Source organism: Lepidochelys olivacea, assembly GCF_965140295.1.
Source record: "Lepidochelys olivacea isolate rLepOli2 genome assembly, chromosome: 12".
NCBI lineage: Eukaryota > Metazoa > Chordata > Testudines > Cheloniidae > Lepidochelys > Lepidochelys olivacea.
Window position 1 is genome coordinate 5,836,064 of NC_140422.1, and position 21,024 is coordinate 5,857,087.

The window sequence follows — 21,024 nt, forward strand, 5'->3', positions numbered from 1 at the left end:
CCACCTTCTCCACAGGGGCCCAGCGGCTACCAGATGCTCAGAACCTTGCAGAGTGCAAGCTGCCGTTCTTCACTTGGGCCACATGATGTCACCCTCGCGGCTCACAAAGCCAGCTACGCCCTCAGCTCAAATCCCGTTGAACTAGTCCAGCCTATAATGGCTTCCCTTCAGCGTGGGCAAACACTGCAACTAGTTTCAGGTCAGCTAGTCCTCCTAGCTGCATCTCTATGTGGAAGTTATCCAAAAGCCCATGCTCCGAGAAACGGATCTTTGGGACAGATGCATATCCCAGAATGCACTGGTAAATTTATGGTTATAGGACAAGCTGTGTGAGGAGGAGAACAATCACACACACACACAGAGCCAGGGCTAGATCCCTTGCATTTGAGCTAAAGGAGAGCTCCCCTAGCTGGTGGCTGTAGTAGATCCCTTATCCACCTTGTCCGCTGAGCCACTAGGGGGCAACATCACCCACGCACAAAGCCAGTACGTTACAGATACCCCATGCTGTTGGGTGAACAGATCAAACCAAGGCTAGAGCAAAGCAAGGCAGGAAGCCTTTCCATACAATCAACACCTCCTCGCTCGGCACAGGCACCTCCGTGTTGGGAATGAAGGAGGCTGACAGGTGGGACGGGGTGGGGCAGGAAGGCAACTCACGAGCTCGGTATCCTGGCCTCGCAGCAGTGGCTTCTCCTCGGTGAATCGCAGCTCATGCAGCCCTGCCATGGTCACTTCCTGCAGCAGCAGCCCTGCAGGGGGAAAAAAACCCAGCACACAGGTCAGCTGCCTGGCAGCCAGCCTCCTAGCACTGCCCACAGACCTTCAGCCTGAGCTCTGGGCTGGAGCTGGCGAGGGCCAGCTGCAGAGGAGAGCAGCCAGATCTCTGCTGTGCGCGCCCCAAGGATCAGCTCTCCCATAAGGTCCATCTGGGGTGGCATCAGGATGGGGCTGATGTGCCCAGCACATGGTGGCTCTCTCAGCAGGCAGTAGCTGGTCCCCCGCATGGACAGCCATAGCAAAGGGGCCAGGGATTGACTGGGCCGTGGAGTCTGACCCTAGTCGTGCCTAGAGGGGGGCGCATTGGTGGGGTGGGTACAGCTTGCACTACTGCTGCCCACGCTATACAGGTTCGGGCAGCGGGAGGGGAACTTCCCCACCAAGGTGAGAGGGAGGGTCTGACAGGCTTAGTGCCGCTTGATGCCCCCTCACCTTCAGGGGGGCAGGCACGTGTGCATGATGCCTTCACCCAACTGCTCTGCCAGGAGAGGGCACCCTGGGGTGCAGCCTGTGAAACCCTCCCACGTGGGGAGGGAGGCTCCTGCGTGTCGCTGGGTGACAGACTCTCCAGAGGAATCGCACCCCAGCTCCTTGCTTCAGCCACGAGCCCGTTACCCGAAAGAGGGGCATGTCCCTCACCGCTCCAGGGGCCCTGGGGTTTAACCTCAGTGCCCTCATCCTAGCGCACCCCGCTGAGCTGGCTGGCCCAGGGGGACCCTTTGGGCTGAAGCCCACAAGCACTGACAAATTTGTGGGCAGCGTCTGGCTGGATCCTCCAAGTGGTCATCGAGGGCAGGGAGCACTCTGGGACTTGGGAGAGCTGGGTTCAAATCTGTGCTCTGCCACTGACGTCCTGGGTGACCTTGGCTGAGTCACTTAGGCCCTGATTTTTAAAAGTATTTAGGCAGTGCACCACTCAGGCTCCTACGTCACTTCAGCATTGTAAAGCTAAATCTCACTGAAAGGGGCCCAGGATCCTCTGTCACTCAGGCCAAGCTCTGCAAAGGTATTTAGGTTCCTATTTCCATTGAAGTTAGGAGCCTAATGACCTTTGTGGAGCTGGGTCTTAGGCCTTGCAACACTGAGCAGAACGGCGCCTAAAGGCATTTTCGGCCTCGGTCTCTCTGTGCCTCCGCTCCTGCTTTGCGTCACGAGGATAACAGGTCTGCCCTGCCCACCAGGGGTGCTGTGGGGAGAAATGCCTTAACACTTGTGAGGGGTGCGCAGGGGTCAGGTGAGTACCCCGGACAGCTTGATCTAGAATCAGGGCCATCAGTTCTGCAGGCTTTGGAGCTGTCGCCCCCTAATAGCCAAGAGTTTGAGATGTCCAAGCCCCTGGAATAAATCGAGATTACCTATGGAATTGCAGGGTGGACTGTTACAGCTGCATAACCCTCAGGCATATCAGACTGGGCTGTCACAAAAATCCTTCCTTCTGCTCTGTGTCCACATGCAAAGCTGCACCAGTTTCAACGAAAGGTGCAACTGAAAGTGAAGTCAGTTGAACTGATGCAAAAAGCGGTGCGGACGCGCTTAAATCCACAGAAACCTGGCTGATTCGGTTTAAACTCCTGCTGATTAGGAATAAAGCTAAACTAAACTGAAAGCAGCTGCTCTTAACCAAGCGTCCATGCCGGAGTTTGCACCAGATTAACCCATCAGTGCACCCAAGTGCATGTACAAAGCCCCAGCTTGTTTGAGGTTCAGAGGCGAGGGAAAAGCTCAGCTGGAACGGCCCAGGTTTGCAATCTGAGCTATGGGGAACTGTTGACTCTTAACAGCTACATATGGAACCCACGCAAGTCAGCGCTGAGCTGGCTCGAACCGTTTGGGACCTTGGGAAACTGGGCCCAAGCTCCTGCTTGGCAACAAGACAAGAGCTTCACTTTCTGTGCGCAGGTCTGTGCTTAACTCCATCCTGTGAGCAGAAAGCTGGTGCCAAGCAGCGGTTACCTTCAGACCCGTTGCCGAGTAATCTGCAAGAGCATGATGGTTAGGGCCCTGCCAAATTCACCATCCATTCTGGTCAATTTCACGGGCATGGGATTTTAAAAATCGTAAAGGTCACGATTTCAGCTATTTAAATCTGAAATTTCACAGTGTTGTAATTGTAGAGGTCCCAACCCAAAAAGGCGTTTGGGGGGGGGGGTCCCCTTACTTCTGCGCAGCTGCTGGCGGCAGCGTTGCTGTCAGGGCTGGGCAGCTGGAGAGCGGTGGCTGCTGGCCGGGAGCCCAGCTCTGAAGGCAGAGCCCACGGTCAGCAGCAGTGCAGAAGGAAGGATGGCTTGGTCTTTACTTCTGCGCTGGTGACTGCAAAGCTGGGCCCTCAGTCAGCAGCCGCCGCTCTCTGGCCGCCCAGCTTTGAAGGCAGCACAGAAGTAAGGGTGGCAATACTGCGACCCCCCTAAAATAACCTTGTGACCCCCCTGCTAATCCCTTTTGGGTCAGAACCCCCAATTTGAGAAATGCTGGTCTCCCCTGTGATATCTGTATAGTATAGGGTAAAAAAAAAACCCCACAAAAGACCATATTTCACAGGGGAAGACCATATTTCACGGCCTGTGACGCGTTTTTCATGGCCGTGAATTTGGTCGGGCCCTAATTATCATTTATTATTTGTATTGCCACAGCACTTAGGAGTCCTAGACACAGCCCCGGACCCCGGCATGCTAGGGGCTGTACAATCACAGACCCAAAAATAACATCCCTGCCCCCAGAGAGCTTCCAATCTAAACTGGACGGGTTTAAACAGAGATTTCAACTGTGCAAAAGATCTTGGAAGAGGGGGGAAACAAGCCTCCCGTGTAAACCCTGGAGGGGAGGGAGACACAGCAGGGAGATGCTGCCGATAAATTTAATCTCAGCTGCACAAAGCAGTTTATACACCAATCGTTTCACCCACCCCAGCCACCTCTGGGGTGCTATATTCCACTGCACAAGAGTTTACGACAGACTTGAAGGAGGCTGCATCAAACTGACCGAGCAGCAGGGGATTCAGCATGTAGAGTCCAAGCTGGAATTTCAGGCAAAAACTCTCCTGCTTCTGTAGAAAGAGCCACAGGATTGTGACCACACGTGGCCAACCTACCGTGAAACGTGGCACCATCCCAGCAGCACCACCCCCAGCTAAGGGCCAGCCCCGCTTGACTTTGGACATGTGTCAGGCTTGCCGCAGCACAAGGAGGCTACGCACAAAGTGATACGATGGGGGACTGGAACAAAAGCCTGCCCTCAAGGGGTGCGCCCACACCTGAATACTGCAAAGAATACGGAGAGCAGTGCTTGGTGTGGGCCCCCCCACCCCCCCAAGAGAGAACAGAGCCCCTCCAGCCACACAACAGCTAGAGCCTGGAGTAATACCCATGGATCTGAACTTCTTCTACCCCATCTGCTGAGCTAAGCCTCAGGCTTGAAACACACGCACGCCTACCTAGGAGACATCACAGCCCCTCCGCACCCTCACGTTTGTACTCTCCGCCCTCTATATATAGCCTGAGCCAAACCATCCTCCCTCTCTCACTTCCCTAGAGAGGTGTCAGGCAGCTGAGATTAATTAACTCCCTTGTAGACAATGCTGGGTTAGAGGGCAGGGCAGCAGCGTGAGGATGCCCTAGTTTGCCCATTACAAGTCATTTGCTCATTACCCTCCTGTTGCATTTCTGCACTGGGCTCCTTAGCTCAGCACGGGGGGGGGGGGGCACTCCCGCTCCGGAGCAGCTTGCAGTTGGGTAAGTCTTGCCCTGTCCCAGGGTCCAGGCTCTGCAATGGAGCAACGAGAACCACTGCCCTGGGAGTGCAGGGTAGGGGGTCTTAAGTAAGGGCTTGTCTACCAGGAAAGTGTTCCCAGTTACACCGGTATAACTAAACCACTATAGTTATGCTTGTGTGACTACCCACACGGACACACTTTTTCCAGCACAGCAGTGGCATTAGGCAGTTTAATTTACTCTGTGTTGGAAGGGGTTGAGCTAATCCAAAACAAAGCTGCTTTTTGATTGGAATAAGCGTCCACATGGGGAGTCCTACCAGTAGTCCCACCTTCTCAGCATCAAAGAGGACGCCGTTCCCATGTAGACAAGCCCTAAGAGGGTTTGGAGACTTCAGCAGGGCTACCAAGTCTTATCCTGCCCCTAAGAGACAGCTGTGCATACCCACAGGCCACACTACTGGGCAGGACTGGGGAACTTCTGCTCAAGAGAGGCCCATGGATAGGACAGCAGAGGAGTCATGGCCCATGGGCCAAAATGCAGTGAGGAAGTTTTTATACACACAGATCATGAAAAAATGGGTGTTTATCACTTGAAAAGGTTTTCTCTCCCCCCCACCCCACGCTCCTGCTGGTAATAGCTTATCTAAAGTGATCACTCTCCTTACAATGTGTATGATAATCAAGGTGGGCCATTTTGTAAGGAGAGTGATCACTTTAGATAAGCTATTACCAGCAGGAGCGTGGGGTGGGGGGAGAGAAAACCTTTTGAAGTGATAAACACCCATTTTTTCATGATCTGTGTGTATAAAAACATCCTCACTGCATTTTCCACTTTTATGCATCCCATGAAGTGAGCTGTAGCTCACGAAAGCTTATGCTCAAATAAATTGGTTAGTCTCTAAGGTGTCACAAGTACTCCTTTTCTTTTAGACATACCAGGCAAGACCTAAGGGAGGAACACATTCATCTGGAGCATTCAGTTGCACAACATGAAAACCAAAAAATGAAAGTATCAGGCAACAGGAGCGTTGGGGGGCCGGGGGGAAGGGCAAAATCACCCAGACCGTGAATACCACCACAGCAAACTCCTGGTGTTTCCTCTAAAGAAAACATGCAAATTGTCTTGTGCTATTTGCCTGTCTTTAAGCCCGTACCAGGCTTCTCATGGTAAAGTAATTTCATTATCCTGGTTATCTTAAAAATGATAGGACTGAGGCTCAAGTCTGAGCAGAACTAAAGAAGAAATCCCAACTCTCGGCATCTCTGAAATAGAATTAAGCGAAGGGAGAATCTCTACGTTTCTTCTTCCTGTTCTGGGGCAGCCATCTGAGGGTAAGAGGAAGCCTGATTCACCTCTCCCATTCCCGGCTGTACGTCAGGAGTAGCGACCCTGGAGTCACATCAGTGCAGAACTGGTGTAAGTGAGGGGACAGTCAAGTCTTTTGAATTGAGGGACCAAAGGGGGACAAACTGTAAGACCAAGGGCCAAATTTTGCCCTGCTACATCCATGAAACCCCATTGAGGTCATGGGTGCTCCAGTGGAGTAACCGAGGGCCAAACTTGCTCACCTGGAGTACAACAGAATTTCAATATCCCCCTATCAAGTAGGGGATGATCTCAGGGGAGATCTAGCCCCACTGAAGACACTGGCAGTTCCACCACTGACTTCAGTGGGTCCAGGATTTCCCCCATTCTGAAGCCAGCAGGACAGAAGGGCTAGAAGCCTCGGCCAGTGGAGAAGTACAGGGCCAACCTGCCAAAAGCGTGACTGGGGAAGTTTCCCCAGGTTGGATGTGGGGATGCATTGAGTGGAGAGAGAGGAAGGAAGCACCAGTCAAGAGAGCCAGAGCCCAGGGACCCTGACAAGCTTGGTATGATTGGAATGGCTCTGAAAGTGGCCAAGTGGTGCGGGCCCCTTTCGCAGGACTCATCCAGGTGCCTGGCACAACAGGTGTATGTCACAGGCGTATTCGCTTGTGCCTGACGGAATCAGAGATTCAAGGAGAACAACACTTAGGCCCACGTTATGCACCCGCAGGGAAAGAAGGGCCCAGGAAATTGTGCTTGCCAAGACTGTTGCCCAGAGTAAGGTTGCAGAGGAAGCAGAGGGATGGTACTTGCATCCCAAGGTGAGACACACCTTAGACACCCCCTGGCTTAGAGTCAATTCTGATCTCACTGATGCCAACGTCAATCAGCTGTAACCACCATTGTAACCTATGGGGATTCAATGCTGCAAAATGGGTGCAACTCCATGGACATCAGTGGATTCATTATTCACCCAGGCATGAGATGAGAGTCAGGTGCAGAGCCCTCAAGACCCACACATCCCAGAAGCATGTTTTGCCCCATGGATCTGGTGCACTAGGCAGCAATGAAGTGGTTGACTGATACCTCAGGCTTAGGCCTCATTTCCTCCTCCCAATGGAAATCTTTTCTATTTAGATTTCTTTTGACAACCCAGGGCTCCCAGCCAAGGCAGGTCTGGTAGGTCTCTACTGATTCCCACACCATCCCCTCCTGGGTCTGTGCAGGAGGCTAGCGGTGATACTGGAGAGTCACACATTGCTAGCCAGCGCCAGCTGGTTTCCTGGGTGTTCCCAGCAACAGTAGCCCCACATCACTGATAGGGAGAAGCACCTGGCTTCGTTAGTGCACCTGGACTGCACCGGGGACAGATCGTTCCTGTTCCATCCAAGCCCCTGGCCACACAGTCCGTGGCTCAGCTGTATCCATGGAAACTGGAGGACCCAATGCAGACAGGATGTATTTTTAGATGCCAAATCTCTCCCCAGCTGTTCTGACGCGGGGCTTCACGCGCAGCCATTGCGCACCACGCATGGCAGAGGGCGCTGCCTGGTAACTCTCCCTGCTCCTTGAGTGATGCGGGGCGGGGGGGGGGGGCATGCGGGGTCATGTGCCCACCCCCAGATTTGCGGCTTGGCTTGTACGGCGCATGCTCACACGGACTGAGCATGCTCAGTAATGCTGCTGAAGCCAGTTGCCCTCACTCTGCCCCTCCTTCCCCCCCCCACTATCGGTATGCACAGGTCGTCTCTACTCCACTGGGTATCTTGGCGCAACCCCTTGCCACTCAGCTCCCCAGAGGAGGCGGCTATAAAAAGGGTGCAGTGGAGACAGCGGCATGTGGAGGGATGGACTGAAATAGGAAGGAGCTGGAGCGGGAGAAAACAAGAGTGGCAAGGGAGCGTTCATCTACTCCAAATGCTCTTGTAAATTGAGCTTCTGGCAAAGGCTGGTCGAACATTTTCTGTCAGAACTGCAGGGGGGGGATTAATGCAAAATTGGGTTTTCAGCCAGAAAACGTTTTTGGGTGGAAATGTCTGCTCTCTCCTTTTTTTTCCTCATTAAAGTGACTGCCCAACCCAAAAATACTTTGAGGGTGAAATGTTGTTGAGGTGCCTCATGGGAGTTGCAGTATAAGTGCTTTGTTTCTCCCATTCTTCTCGAGAGACTGCGATTCCCAACTGGACTACTTCTCCCATGATGCACTGCAGCCATGCAACTGCACCACTTCCCCTCACCAAGAGGGTAGTCTGACCAGGGAGCCTGGCATGTAGGAGAGGCTGAAGGCAGAAGCACCCAAACTACAACTCCCATGAGGCACCATGGTGGCATTTCAGAATATTTTGAGTTTGGATTTTGCATTGAAAACTCTAAACTTTCCATGGAAACGGTCGACAAAAACAAAATTTCTTCATTTTTGCTGAAATTTTCCACAGAAAAGTCCTAATTTTTCAGATAAGCTCTAGTTCCAGCACTGGCAACTCAGGGCAGAAAGTCCCCAGCTCATGGGAGGCTTTGGGCACGACTCCAATGGTCACCCTTTACAGAAATGTCCTGGGGAATTTCATGGAGAAGACGACATTAACAGGGTTCTCTAGGAGATACTCTATCGACCTATGGAGTTTGACAGGGAATGAGCCTCCTGCTACAGAATTCCATGGGCTGTCCAGGAGAGAGACTTCTCTGTTCAGTTCTGCAGACCTTTTCCATAAGGGCGACCCCAGTAATGAGGTGGTTAATGCCTCAGTAAAGCAAGAAGGAGCGAATGCTGTACAGTGTGATGAGCAAACTGCGCCACAAACGGAGCCGCAGGCCCAGTGAACTCAGCCCTGCCAACGAGGTCGGGGGCTGCATTTCCCAAGCAGCACTTGCAGCCCTCTGTCAGGGAGATTTCTGGGCTGAGCCCCCCTGAAGACCCACCCACCCCCAGCACAGACCCAGGGGGGTTTCTATTCTAGCCAAAGAAATTATCCCAGGTGATGGAGCGTTCGGGCGGCACGCAACACGCAGACGGCGGGTTAACCCAAAGAGTGGTGGGGCAGACCTCTCTCTGATCACTATCCCCCATCACCATCATGGGGCACAACCATGGCTTTAACCCCCGACACACTTGAGCATTCAGCACAGGGAGTAGACCATGGCTGCACAAGAGCAGCGATGACCGCGGCACATCCATGGAAGGGTTAAAAAAAGTCTCTTTCCCCCCCCCAGCTCAATATGGAAGAAACCTGGCACCTTTAACATGGCGGGGGGGGGGGGGGGGATTTTCATCCAGCCCCAGTTCAGGTCGGCAACCTTAAGGACATCAGAGAGGCAGCTGATCGATCATACAGCAGCAGGGAAAGGTCAGGCTGGCTGGGCAAGCAGTTAACACCCAGTTAATGAGCAAACCTCCAGTCTCCAGGCACTTGGAGAGGAAGGATGGTCCAGTGGTTAAGGCCCCAGCCTGAGACTTGGGAGATGGGAATTTTCTGCCACAGACTTCCTGTGTGATCTTCAGCAAGTTCCTTAGCCTCTCTAGGCCTTGCTTCCCTACCTGTACAATAGTGATAATGCCTCACAGGGATGGGGGTGAGCTAGGGCCATGGGGCCAGGCTACATAGATAGATGGGGGGTACTATTGTTAGTGTTACCCAGCTGCATCCATTTATATCTTACTGGGGATTCTCCCGCAGTTACCCAAGCTTGGGTGCAGGAATTTGTCCCTTAAATGTTATTTTTATTATATAATAGTTTGCCCTTCCACAGGGGAGGATCTCATAGCATCTCAGAACATTGTGAATACAGCCAGCCAGCACCCCCGGGAAGTAAGGAATGATCATCCCCATCACAGCTGGGGAAACTGAGGCACACACCAGCAAAGCTGCTTGCCCAGGTTCATGCAGCAAGTCAGTGGCAGATCTAGGAACCAAGCCCAGGAGTCCCAGCTCCAGTACATTAAGGCTTGTGAAAGCCATATTCTCGCCCTGCCAAGGTCCCAAGTCCACAACAAGTGAACAAGCCCCAACACATACAGCCTCATGGCATAACACAGCAGCCTTCCTATTCACGAGAGCTCACCTAAGTCTCCGTGCAAACAGCGGAGCACATGCACTGTGGAACAGCCCAGCCCAGGCTCCAGACTAGGTCAGCTGCTTGCTGGGTCTCCTTCTCTCTAACAGTGCATAGCAAAAAAAAATTTAACTACATCAGAAGCAGGAAGTCTGCCAAACAATCAGTGGGGCCACTGGAGGATCAAGGTGCTAAAAGGAGCACTCAGGGAAGGCAAGGCCATTGCGAAGAAGCTAAATGAATTCTTTGCATGAGTCTTCACTGCAGAGGAAGTGAGGGAGATTCCCACACCTGGCCATTCTGTTTAGGTAGCTAATCTGAAGAACTGTCCGAGAATGAGTGTCAGAAGTGGTTTTGGAACAAACGGATAAATTAAACAGTAATAAATCACCAGGACCAGAAGGTATTCACCTAGGAGTTCTGAAGGAACTCAAATATGAAATTGCAGAACTACTAAATGTGGTATGTAACCCATCACTTAAATCAGCTTCTGTATCAGATGACTGGAGGATAGCTAGGGTAACACCAATTTTTTAAAAAGGCTCCAGATGCGATCCTGGCAGCTACAGGCTGGTAAGCCTAACTTCAGTACCAGGCAAATTGAGTGACACTATAGTAAAGAAGAGAATTATCAGACACCTAGATGAACATGATTTGTTGGGAGAAGCGTTAACGTGGGTTTTGTAAAGGAAAATCATGCCTCCCTCATCTATTACAATTCTTTGATGGGGGCCCAATAAACGTGGACAAGGGTGAACCAGTGGATATAGTGTACTCAGACTTTCAGAAAGCCTTTGACAAGGTCCCTCACCAAAGGCTCTTAAGCAAAGTAAGCAATTATGGGATAAGAGGGAAGGTCCTCTCATGGATCAGAAACTGGTTAAAAGACAGGAAACAAAAAAGATAGGACTAAATCTAAACTAAACTTCAGTTTTCAGAACTGAGAGAAGAAAATAGTGGTCTCCCCAGGGAGCTGTACTGGGACAAGTGCTGTTCAACATCTTCATAAATGACCTGGAAAAAGGTGTAAACAGGGAGGTGGCAAAGTTTACAGACGATACAAATTTACTCAAGATCGTTAAGTCCAAAGCAGACTGTGAAGAGTTACAAAGGGATCTCACAAAACTGGGGGACTGGGCAACAAAATGGCAGATGAAACTCAAATGTTGATAAATGCAAAATAGTGCTCATTGGAAAACAATCTCAACTGTATATATAAAATGATGGGGTCTAAATGATCTGTTGCCACTCCAGAAAGATCTTAGAGTCATAGTGGATAGTTCTCTGAAAACGTTTGTTCAATGTGCAGCGGCAGTCAAAAAAGCGACCAGAATGTTGGGAACCATTAGGAATGCAATAGATAATAAGACCGTAAATATCATAATGCAGCTTTATAAATCCATGGTATGCCCACACCTTGCATACTGGCTATCATTTTATGGCAATCATCCTCAAATGCCAATGGATTGACGACAATGATGATGTGCAGTTCTGGTGCCCCATTTCAAAAGATATATTTTAAAATCATTACAGGGATGGAACAGCTTCCATATGAGGAGAGATTAAAAAGACTGGAACTGTTTAGTCTTGAAAAAAGACAAGTAAGGGTGGATATGATAGAGGTCTATAAAAATCATGAATGGTGTGGAGAAACAAGCATTATTTACCCATTCACATAAACACAAGAACCAGGGGTCACTCAATGAAATTAACAGGCAGCAGGTTTAAAACAAATAAAAGGAAGGACTTCACGCAACGCACAGTCAGCTTGTGGAACTTATTGTCAGGGGATGCTGAGAAGGCCAAAAGTATAACCGGGTTCAGAAAAGAATTAGATAAGTTCCTGGAGGATAGGTCCGTCTATGGCTATTGGCCAAGATGGTCAGAGATGCAACCCCATGCTGAGTGTTGCTAAGCTGCGAGATGTGGCATCTGGGCAATAGGGGATGAATCACTTGGTAACTCTCCTGTTCATTCCCTTTGAAGCATCTCACATTGGTCACTGTCAGAAGACAAGATACTGGGCTAGAGGGACGACTAGTCTGACCCACTAGGGCCATTCTTGTTTTTACGTGGTCGCTAGACCAGCTCCCCATCCATAGCTCTCCAGACGCCCTCCCGCAGCTCTCTGTACACAGCACGGGCCAAATAGGGTTCTTCAGGTTTCTCCCCATACCAATACACATCCAACCACTCCATGAACCCACACAGACAGTGCAGTCACAAAAACCTGCTGGCCCAAAAGGCTTGAAAGGTTTGCAGCTTGCCTACAGCATAGGGCACCTGACTGGGAATCAGAAGGCCTGGATTCTATTCCTGGCTCTGCCATGGATTAGCTATGTTGCCTTGTGTCATAAATATAAAGGGAAGGGTAAACCCCTTTGAAATCCCTCCTGGCCAGGGGAAAGCTCCTCTCACCTGTAAAGGGTTAAGAAGCTAAAGGTAACCTCGCTGGCACCTGACCAAAATGACCAATGAGGAGACGAGATACTTTCAAAAGCTGGGAGGAGGGAGAGAAACAAAGGATCTCTGTGTGTCTATATGCTTTTTCTGCCGGGGATAGACCAGGAATGGAGTCTTAGAACTTTTAGTAAGTAATCTAGCTAGGTACGTGTTAGATTATGATTTCTTTAAATGGCTGAAAAAAGAATTGTGCTGAATAGAATAACTATTTCTGTCTATCTTTTTTGTAACTTAAGGTTTTGCCTAGAGGGGTTCTCTATGTTTTGAATCTAATTACCCTGTAAGGTATCTACCATCCTGATTTTACAGAGGTGATTTCTATTTACTTCTATTTCTATTAAAAGTCTTCTTGTAAGAAAACTGAATGCTTTTTCATTGTTCTCAGATCCAAGGGTTTGGGTCTGTGATCACCTATGCAAATTGGTGAGGCTTTTTATCCAACGTTTCCCAGGAAAGGGGGGTGCAAGTGTTGGGAGGATTGTTCATTGTTCTTAAGATCCAAGGGTCTGGGTCTGTAGTCACCTAGGCAAATTGGTGAGGCTTTTTACCAAACCTTGTCCAGGAAGTGGGGTGCAAGGTTTTGGGAAGTATTTTGGGGGGAAAGACGTTTCCAAACAGCTCTTCCCCAGTAACCAGTATTTGTTTGGTGGTGGTAGCGGCCAATCCAAGGACAAAGGGTGGAATATTTTGTACCTTGGGGAAGTTTTGACCTAAGCTGGTAAAGATAAGCTTAGGAGGTTTTTCATGCAGGTCCCCACATCTATACCCTAGCGTTCAGAGTGGGGAAGGAACCTTGACACCTTGGGCAAATAACTTGGCCATTCCATGCCTCAGTTTCCCCATCTGTAAAACAGGAGGGCCAGTGTAACTATTCCTTTGTAAATCTCTGCGATCTAGAGATAACTGTGACTGGTATGGCTGTGTACTGGAGGTAGAGCTGACTCATTGCAAGGTGTTTCTGAAGTCCGAGCCCTGCATCAATCACAGCCCTGCCCCAGTGTTTAAACCCAGCTGTGAACCATGGCTGTGGGCCAGCCATGTTCTGATATGGTTCCTTCCTGCCTGTGTGAATAGAAAGTAGTGGCCCATGTTCTCCCCTGGCTGACAGCCGCACTAGGAGTAAGACTCTGCTGCGACAGCCTCCTTGCTGGGGGATCATCCAGTTCTCCCCTGAGATGGTTTTATCTCGGATTGACAGACACCTTTGGGGACCCATCTGCTTAACCCACATTACTGGCTTGGACAGAGCCAGGGCGGTAGCACAATTTAAGCAGTTAGTTCTCAGAATAAAAACATGATTTAAACAGTGTCAAAGGACACTCACGGTGTCAACAGGGCGGCCTGGCAGAGCTCCCCTAGCAGAGACGCGATCCAGGACATGGTTCCTTCGCTTGACAATGAGAAGCCCTGTTATAATGCACGACCATGTTTCAGAGCAGCAGTTAGATAGGTATTCTGACAGAGCGGGCAGGGCTTTAAGAGGAGATGGGCTCAGCGATAGCCGTGACATTCATAGAATCATAGACCATCAGGGTTGGAAGGGACCTCAGGAGGTCATCTAGTCCAACCCCCTGCTCAAAGCAGGACCAATCCCCAATTTTTGCCCTAGATCCCTAAATGGCCCCCTCAAGGATTGAACTCACAACCCTGGGTTTAGCAGGCCAATGCTCAAACCACTGAGCTATCCCTCCCCCCCCCCCAGCATGCTGGGGGCACTAGAATATGCACAAGCCAACAATCTACCTGCCTGAAAACTTGCTGACTGGCCTCTTCCCTAGTGACTAGTGGGCACTCAACACGGCATCCCAGTGCTGACGCACTGTATTCATGGAGGGGATGGCCCTTCAGTGCCTAGCCTTGTGCTGCAATCTCACGGCCAGGCCGAGGTATCGCAGGGTCTGAGAACTGTGATGACTGAGTGTAACATGTGGTACATATACTAGGACACAGTGCGAGTGAAGGACAGAGCCACACAATCAATTTTATCTCGACTCTCAATGTTCAGGCTTTTTGGAAGTTTGAGGCAGGCAAAAGGACTTGAAGGAGAATGGAAAAGCATTGTCCCTTTTTAGCTTAAGATCCCAGACCAGAAATAAAACAGCTTTATACTGAAGTTGCAAACAAACAATCGGAAGGTACATTCCCCCCGTGCAGGGCTCTGGGGTTCCCGGCAATGGCAGGTAACGGTCCTAAAGCAAAGCAGCTTCCCGTGTTTCTGGCATTACTCCAGGCACTCAGCCAGCCACACAGCAGTCGGGGGAACACTCGGTCCTGCCAGGAGATTAAGCGGAGGAGAAACTCTGGGGTGGCTCAGTGTATTGGGGCTGAGGAGTACATTCTGCCAGCAGTTTGGATTCTCAGAAGAAATGGAGTAGTTGAAATGGTTTGGACCACACTCAGCACGGACATAAGGAGATGCATCTCTCTACCCCATTCCTTGGCAACACCATTCCACCAAGAACAGAGTCCCTGCCAACCTCTGTCTTCAGCCCCTCAACTCAGGATTCAGACCTGGTCCCAGCACAGAAGCTATTTGAGCAGCATGTGTGGTCAGACTCCTGTGCTCTTCCTATCAACAACCTACAACACACCAGATCACACAGTGCTACTGACCTGCCCTCGTGACCAGGCAGGATGGGCAGCCTGATGCTAGCCTAGGTCATCGCATCTCCCCAGCAGATCTCCGCAGTGATGCTCCTCCTCCTCAGTGAAATCCTGCAGAAGCTAAGCCTGCCCCCTCTTCTGTTCAACAGACTCCTATGGGAAATCAGCAGGCACCGCAGGCTCCTCTGCCACGGGTGTGCTGATGCCACCCTGCCTTGTACGTCTATCTCAGCAAACTGCCCTGCTGTGTGCTCTCGCACAACGTCAGTGCCGGCCACAGACAGACACCGGGATGAAAACAGCTGCCTGGAGCTCTGCCCAGAGGGGCGCTGGAAAGGGAAATGGTTTGAGGAGCCAGCGACCTTCCCCTCTACTCCTTGACTGCCATCCTACTGCAAAGCTGCATGGCAGTATTAGACTTATCCTTGCTCTTGGGTAACCAGGTCGAGAGAGACCAGGAAAAATGTCTTTCCAACTTGCCAGGAGACCATTCCCTGTCCTCCGAGGCCTGGCAACTGTAACCCACCATGCATCACTCAGACTTACTGACTGTAACACCCTCTACATAGGGCTAACAGCCAAGGCCACCCAAATTCCACCTTGCCCAACATTCAGCTGCCCACCTCCTGAGCAGGCCTGGTCATGGGAAGAACATCACACCCGGGCTCCGACTCAAGGCCTGCATGCTAATCGTAGTGCGTTGGGACCAAACCGTGTTATAACCTGGTCAGGGCACTCCTGTGTTCTAATGAGATCCCCTGGCACAGCAGACCTGCCTCTGTATATGGGGGCCCCATATGTGTTGCCATCTTTCCATCCACAACCCTCCAATCCAGCATCACTGGCCCAAGACACAAACAAGGAACAGGTACGGTAGGACTATTTGGGAGAGGGAGACTGGGGATTTTCTGTGCGAGGTCGGAGGTGGTGGAATACTCCCACCGAGAGTATCACACTGTGTTCTCCCCTGGCCATGTTCAGAGCCACGGGCTAATCCCACCAGAGTGCAATAGCCTCACCACACTAACTGGGGAGGAGACTTAAAGCAAAAGCCAAGAGACTGAACCCCAGGGGAGCCCAACCAGAGCCCATGTGGGCTTGTCGCTTATGCCTCTTATTTTGCTGTACTTCAGTCCTCAGATTCTGCAATGACTGGCTCTCTCTTACCACAAGAAAGAGAACCTGCACTGAAGCATAGAGGAGAAACACCCACTTGTTCCAGGGCTCAATTTAACTCCATGTAACACAGCCGGAGAGTCTGCTTCCAGGGGCTAGCTCTCCCCCTAATCCCACACTGCAGAAAGAAAAGCCTCCTCGAATCTCCCTCTACATGTGTCAGGCAGGGAGTGCTGATGAATGGACGGGCTGCTCTTTGCATTATCACAGCACCTAGAGGCTGCAGCCATGATCAGGCCCCATTGCGCCAGGCACTGTACAAAGTGAGGGCCAGCCCTGGCCCCAAGGAGCTATCAGAATAAAGGAGCACGTCCTGCCTTTGCTCCCAGACACCCTCTCCTGCAGATCCCAGAGTACAGGCAAAGAAGCAAACGAAAGGCAACCACGCTGGGCTTTCACTGCACCGGCGAACTACAGCCAAACCTCCTGGAGAAGGAATAAACTGTACGTCAGGGAGAGAATATTTATTATGAAGCTTCGGGAAGGATTCTAAGAACGGGAGAGGGAAAGAGCAGGGGAGGCTATAAAGAGCAGTGTCCCTGTAAGGGCGGCGCAAACAGATCACACAGTGCCCGCCGTTACGCTCATGAATTACAACGCTGCACTGGGGATCTTTGAACAAACTGAACGACTTGTTGGCTCCCCGGCAGTTCCGTCTGCCACACACGCAGGCACGGCCTGCTGGCACGGCGACTAATGTGTCAGCACGCCTGCTTGGTGCCGGCCCCCACTCCTTAGGAGTCCCATCACGGAGCCTTTGGGCTAATACAGGAATCCTTGATCGACGGGGAGTAACGAAACCACCTCCCGGAGGAGCCAGGCCTGGCCCAGCGCCAGATGGAGGAGCGAAGGAGAGTTGGAGCAATCGGAGGAGGAGGGAGGCAAGGGAAGCATTCAGGAGGAGACCCTGAATCATGAGTGTGTAGAACAAGGCCGCAGCGAAATAGGAGGCAAGGGAGTTTCACCTCCCCCCATCCCCAACTGGCAATGGATGGAGAAAGCTTACATCAGAGCGTCAGTCTAACCTGGAGTCCCTGAGGAGGGGAGGGGAGGGCACCACTGGTTCAATGTCAATACCAAGGGAAAGCATCCTCATACAATTCATCTTGGCCCCTTGCAGAGCACATTTTTCCCCAGTAGGGTCTGCTCCCCTCCCCTCCCCACTCTAGGAAAGATCAGTGGCCCCGCATACACGGCACCCCAGTTTGGACAGATCCCAGGGCAAGAGAATCGGCATCATTCTCCAGCATCCCTCCAGTCCCTACCCCAAGAAGCCCAGGCCGGAAGGCCACCCAGCTGGTGCCAACATTCTCGCTGCTTTCACAGTGCCTTAGACGCCAGCGGCGGGAGAGTCCCATGCCAAGGGAAGCTCGCCCCCTACTGGTCAACAAGAGAGCAGCACGTTCCATGCGGGGCACGGGCCCAGACACGAGGGTATGTGCGCACTTTCACATCCACTCTGTCACATGGAAGGCTGAGGTCTGGTTCAGTCTCGTCTGTGTAGATGGAACCATGTTACAGATTTCTATTACAGCCCTGATCTTTCCTGATAACTGTAAAACACTTTGGTCCCCAAAGAACTAAACCGTTTTATACATACATCAAGCTGGTTAGGTGCTATTGTGAGCTAATGAGATCCCCAAGCACAGCAGCCTTGACCGTGAAGAGGGACCCATTATATACTGATTGTCTACATGGGCTGCAGCTATGGCTGACTGTAACCTATTCTCCACCCCCAATCCCCAGAGCTCAGAGCAGGAAAGCCAAAAAAAAAAAAGCAGCCAGACAGCGCAGGAGGGTTTGGAGCAAGAAAGAAAACAGACAGTACCCATGCCTATTCCAGCACTTTCCCTGCAGCAGCTCCTCTAGCCTGCCATAAGAGGGACCCTGGCTTCAGCCACATCTCCTTACTCGCTTGGTGACACTCCAACAAGGTGGGTGCTCATAAAAACCAGCAGATTATGCACCTCAGGTCAGCTTCCAGATATCCTGTCTGGGTCCCCCACCAGTTGGTCATGGCTTCCCTCGTTACAGACTGGGCTGCCTCCTCCCCCAGCTCCAGCCCTTGCTGGGGTGCAGGGGATTAGCCTCTGGAGGAGATCAAGGATCTCTTCGGGTCTGAGATGCAGGAGCGCTGGATTCTATTGACCTAGACAAGTCATGTTCCCACTTTGTGCCTCAGTTTCCCTATCTATAAAGTGCAGATAATGACACTGTCCTACTTTGTGATCTACTGATTAAAAGTGCCATAGAAGAGCTAGGGATTATTGTTACAGCAAAAAGATCCTACCAGAATATCTCCATATTCTCCTGTTGGGGGCCATTACTGCAGAGTACTGCAGTAAAACCAAGAGTTAGAGCTGTTCTTCGGGGTTGTGAATCCTGCCCCGCAAACATGATGAGGAGCTGCAGCTAACTCAGAGCCCCAGACATATTTGGGGCCAAGTACAGGCCCTTTTCTTTGCCACCTCACAGCCCTATCATAGGTTGGGGGCCCCAAACACACAGTGCCCCCATCAGAGGGACCCGCTGCCATAGTACACCCTGAATTGCCCAGTCACAGCATCCTGGCAGATGCACGGGCTGTTGGCAACCAGAAGCAACACAGGGAAAAAGCCAAGCGAGATCCCCAGGTACCGTGGGTGGGCAGGCAGTGGTGCCGTTCGGCAGCAGGGGAAGTCAGGACTCTCCAGTGCCCATCCTGTCCGAGGAACCCTGACGCAGTACGGGGGTGCTGACCCACCCGCACATACCAGGGTTTGGGATCAATCACTGGTCCTGTGGAGGAGGAGGCAGAAAGCATCATGCGTCACATAGGGCATAACTGCGGCCTCCTGCACGGAGAAATGGCCCCCTTCTCCATTCCTTAACCACCCCCCACAGCAACAGGCAGATTACCGAGCAGGATGGAGGTCAATACCCCAGAAAAAACTGCTGGCTGCAGGGAATTTGCTGGTCACTGAGGAAAAACAAACTAGACTTACATGGCACTTCACGTTTCCAAGCACTGCACAAACATTGACTAGCTAAGGAGAGAGAAGGATCAGGGAAGGAGAAAAACTGCCCCCAAAAGTGAAAGATACCCAGACTCTGAATCAACCTGGACTCCTGCAGCCAGCCAACCCATCCCACTGCCTCCTGTTCAGGAGTCAATAAAGAAGAACTCTCCACCACTATTTTCTTGCATAAAGCCACATCCCCACCCTCTCCTCTAGACAGACACCTGACCAAGGGCTCAAGCCAGTCTCTGATGAGGTCTGCGCCTGGGGATTTCCCCCGACTCGCAGGATTTTGCCCCAAGTCATTACGCCACTGCAGTGCCGCTGAAAGTAGCTATATCAATTTAAGAATCTTTGCTTGAGCTAGAAGTAGGAAAACCCATTTGACTTTAGCTTGGAAAGTAACTTGGCCATCAGCCCAGCAGACGGAACAGTGCCTTTGGAATGGTGTCGAAAAAAAACAACAGCATTTACCTGTTAATAATTCTATCTTATGTCCCAGAACCTTCATTGTGATTCGTATTCTCCCAACAGGTGAAAATGGCAAGGGGGGGGGGGGGAGGGAAGCTCTTGGAGACAATCAGTAAGGAAAATCCACTAGCGAGGGATGATCAGAGTCCTCTGAGCCCAAAGCAGCTTGGATCAGGAATGAGACAGGGCGCCTGGATGGAGTGGGAAGTGCAACATGGAGCATATGTGTGTGTGTGTGTGAGAGAGAGTGAGTGAGAGAGAGAAGGCGCGAGACTGGCTGTTCAATGCAGATAGGTAAGAGCTTCACCCATTTCACAAAAAAAGACAAAAAAACCCCACCCCTCACTTATGCTGCAAAAATGCCAGATATTAAAAAAGCTGATAGCCTGGCACCGCACGGCTGGGGTTTTCCAGGCACAGATGGACCGCCAACCCAGGCTGTGGGCTCGGAGACAAAACCCCAGCCGCCCCCGCTCCTTCTCGAACAAAAGAGCAAAGCTTTCTCTCGCTACACAACAGTTGTCATGTCTGCAAAGCTGGGGGGGGGGGGTCTGTCGGCACGCATGCAGCAACAAGGGGCGCCGGGAAAGCAGGGCTGCTTCCCAGCTCCAAAGAGGGACGCCCACCCTCAAAGGCCAGGCTACCGGGGTGGTGAAATGCAGCCCGATTTTACCTTTGAGCGCTATACAAATAGGGCCCCGTTTTTAGGGCCGCCGCTGGGAAGCTCGTGCCTGGACCAACCAGCTGCAGAAGAGCCAAGAACCGATCCCCCCCACCCCCGCTTGCGTTTCCACCTCCCTGGGTCCGATCTGGGCAGAAAGGCTTTACTGGGGGAGGGGGGCATTCTCGTGGGGTGGGGGTGACTTCCAGGAGGTGGGGAATGGGCACGGGGGAAGGGGGGGAGAGACACGGGAGGGGGGGCCGCGCCCCCAAGACTCACCAGATCAGTCCGATGCAGGGCGGGGGTCTCCGGCTGCCCTCTGCGCCTCTCTCTTTGCAGCCTCCCGGCGGTAAAGTCCCCACGCGCGGGCGGGTCGCGAGCCCCCCGCCCCGCCGCCGCACCGCGTCGCCCCCAGGCTCGGTCCCGGGGGGGTGGGGGGGGCAGGGGAGGCAGCCGGCCGGCGCGGGCTGTAAATCCACCCACGTGCGGGGGCTCGTCTGGCTGGGGCGGCGGGAGGATGCGGCTGCCGGCGGCGCGGGGTTTGCAGCCAGGGGGAGGGAGCGGCTGGGCTGCCCCGCTTTAAAGGGGAGAGGAGGCACCGCTGCGTCGGGGAGGGCTCGGGGCGCGCAGCGCGCAGCGGCGGCGCGGGGAGCGGGGAGCGGGCGCACCGCACCGGGCAGCGCAGCGCAGCGCGGGAGGGAGGGAGGGAGGCAGCGCTCAGCCCGGCTGCGGCTGCCCGGCCCGGGACTGGGGCTGGCAGCTGGCACCGCAGGGGGGCCCCGCGAGGCCGGGGGCGTGGAGG

General features: G+C 52.3%; 1 protein-coding gene across 3 annotated transcripts in view; it reads right to left on the reverse strand.

The window, feature by feature from the left end:
* The window catches only part of NDRG4 (NDRG family member 4), an 86,734-nt gene extending 65,925 nt beyond the window's left edge, over nt 1-20,809 (reverse strand). The window contains exons 1-2 of one of the 3 annotated variants that reach the window (XM_084644709.1): nt 20,502-20,809; nt 661-752 (exon numbers count right to left, since the gene is read on the reverse strand). In XM_084644709.1, coding sequence (XP_084500835.1) covers nt 661-729 — 69 coding nt within the window. In that variant the 5' untranslated portion in view covers nt 730-752; nt 20,502-20,809. Of the gene's footprint in view, nt 1-660; nt 753-20,501 lie in introns of those variants that run through there. The other 2 variants (XM_084644711.1, XM_084644716.1) reach the window with 2 other exon arrangements.
* Nucleotides 20,810-21,024: the final 215 nt, after the last annotated feature.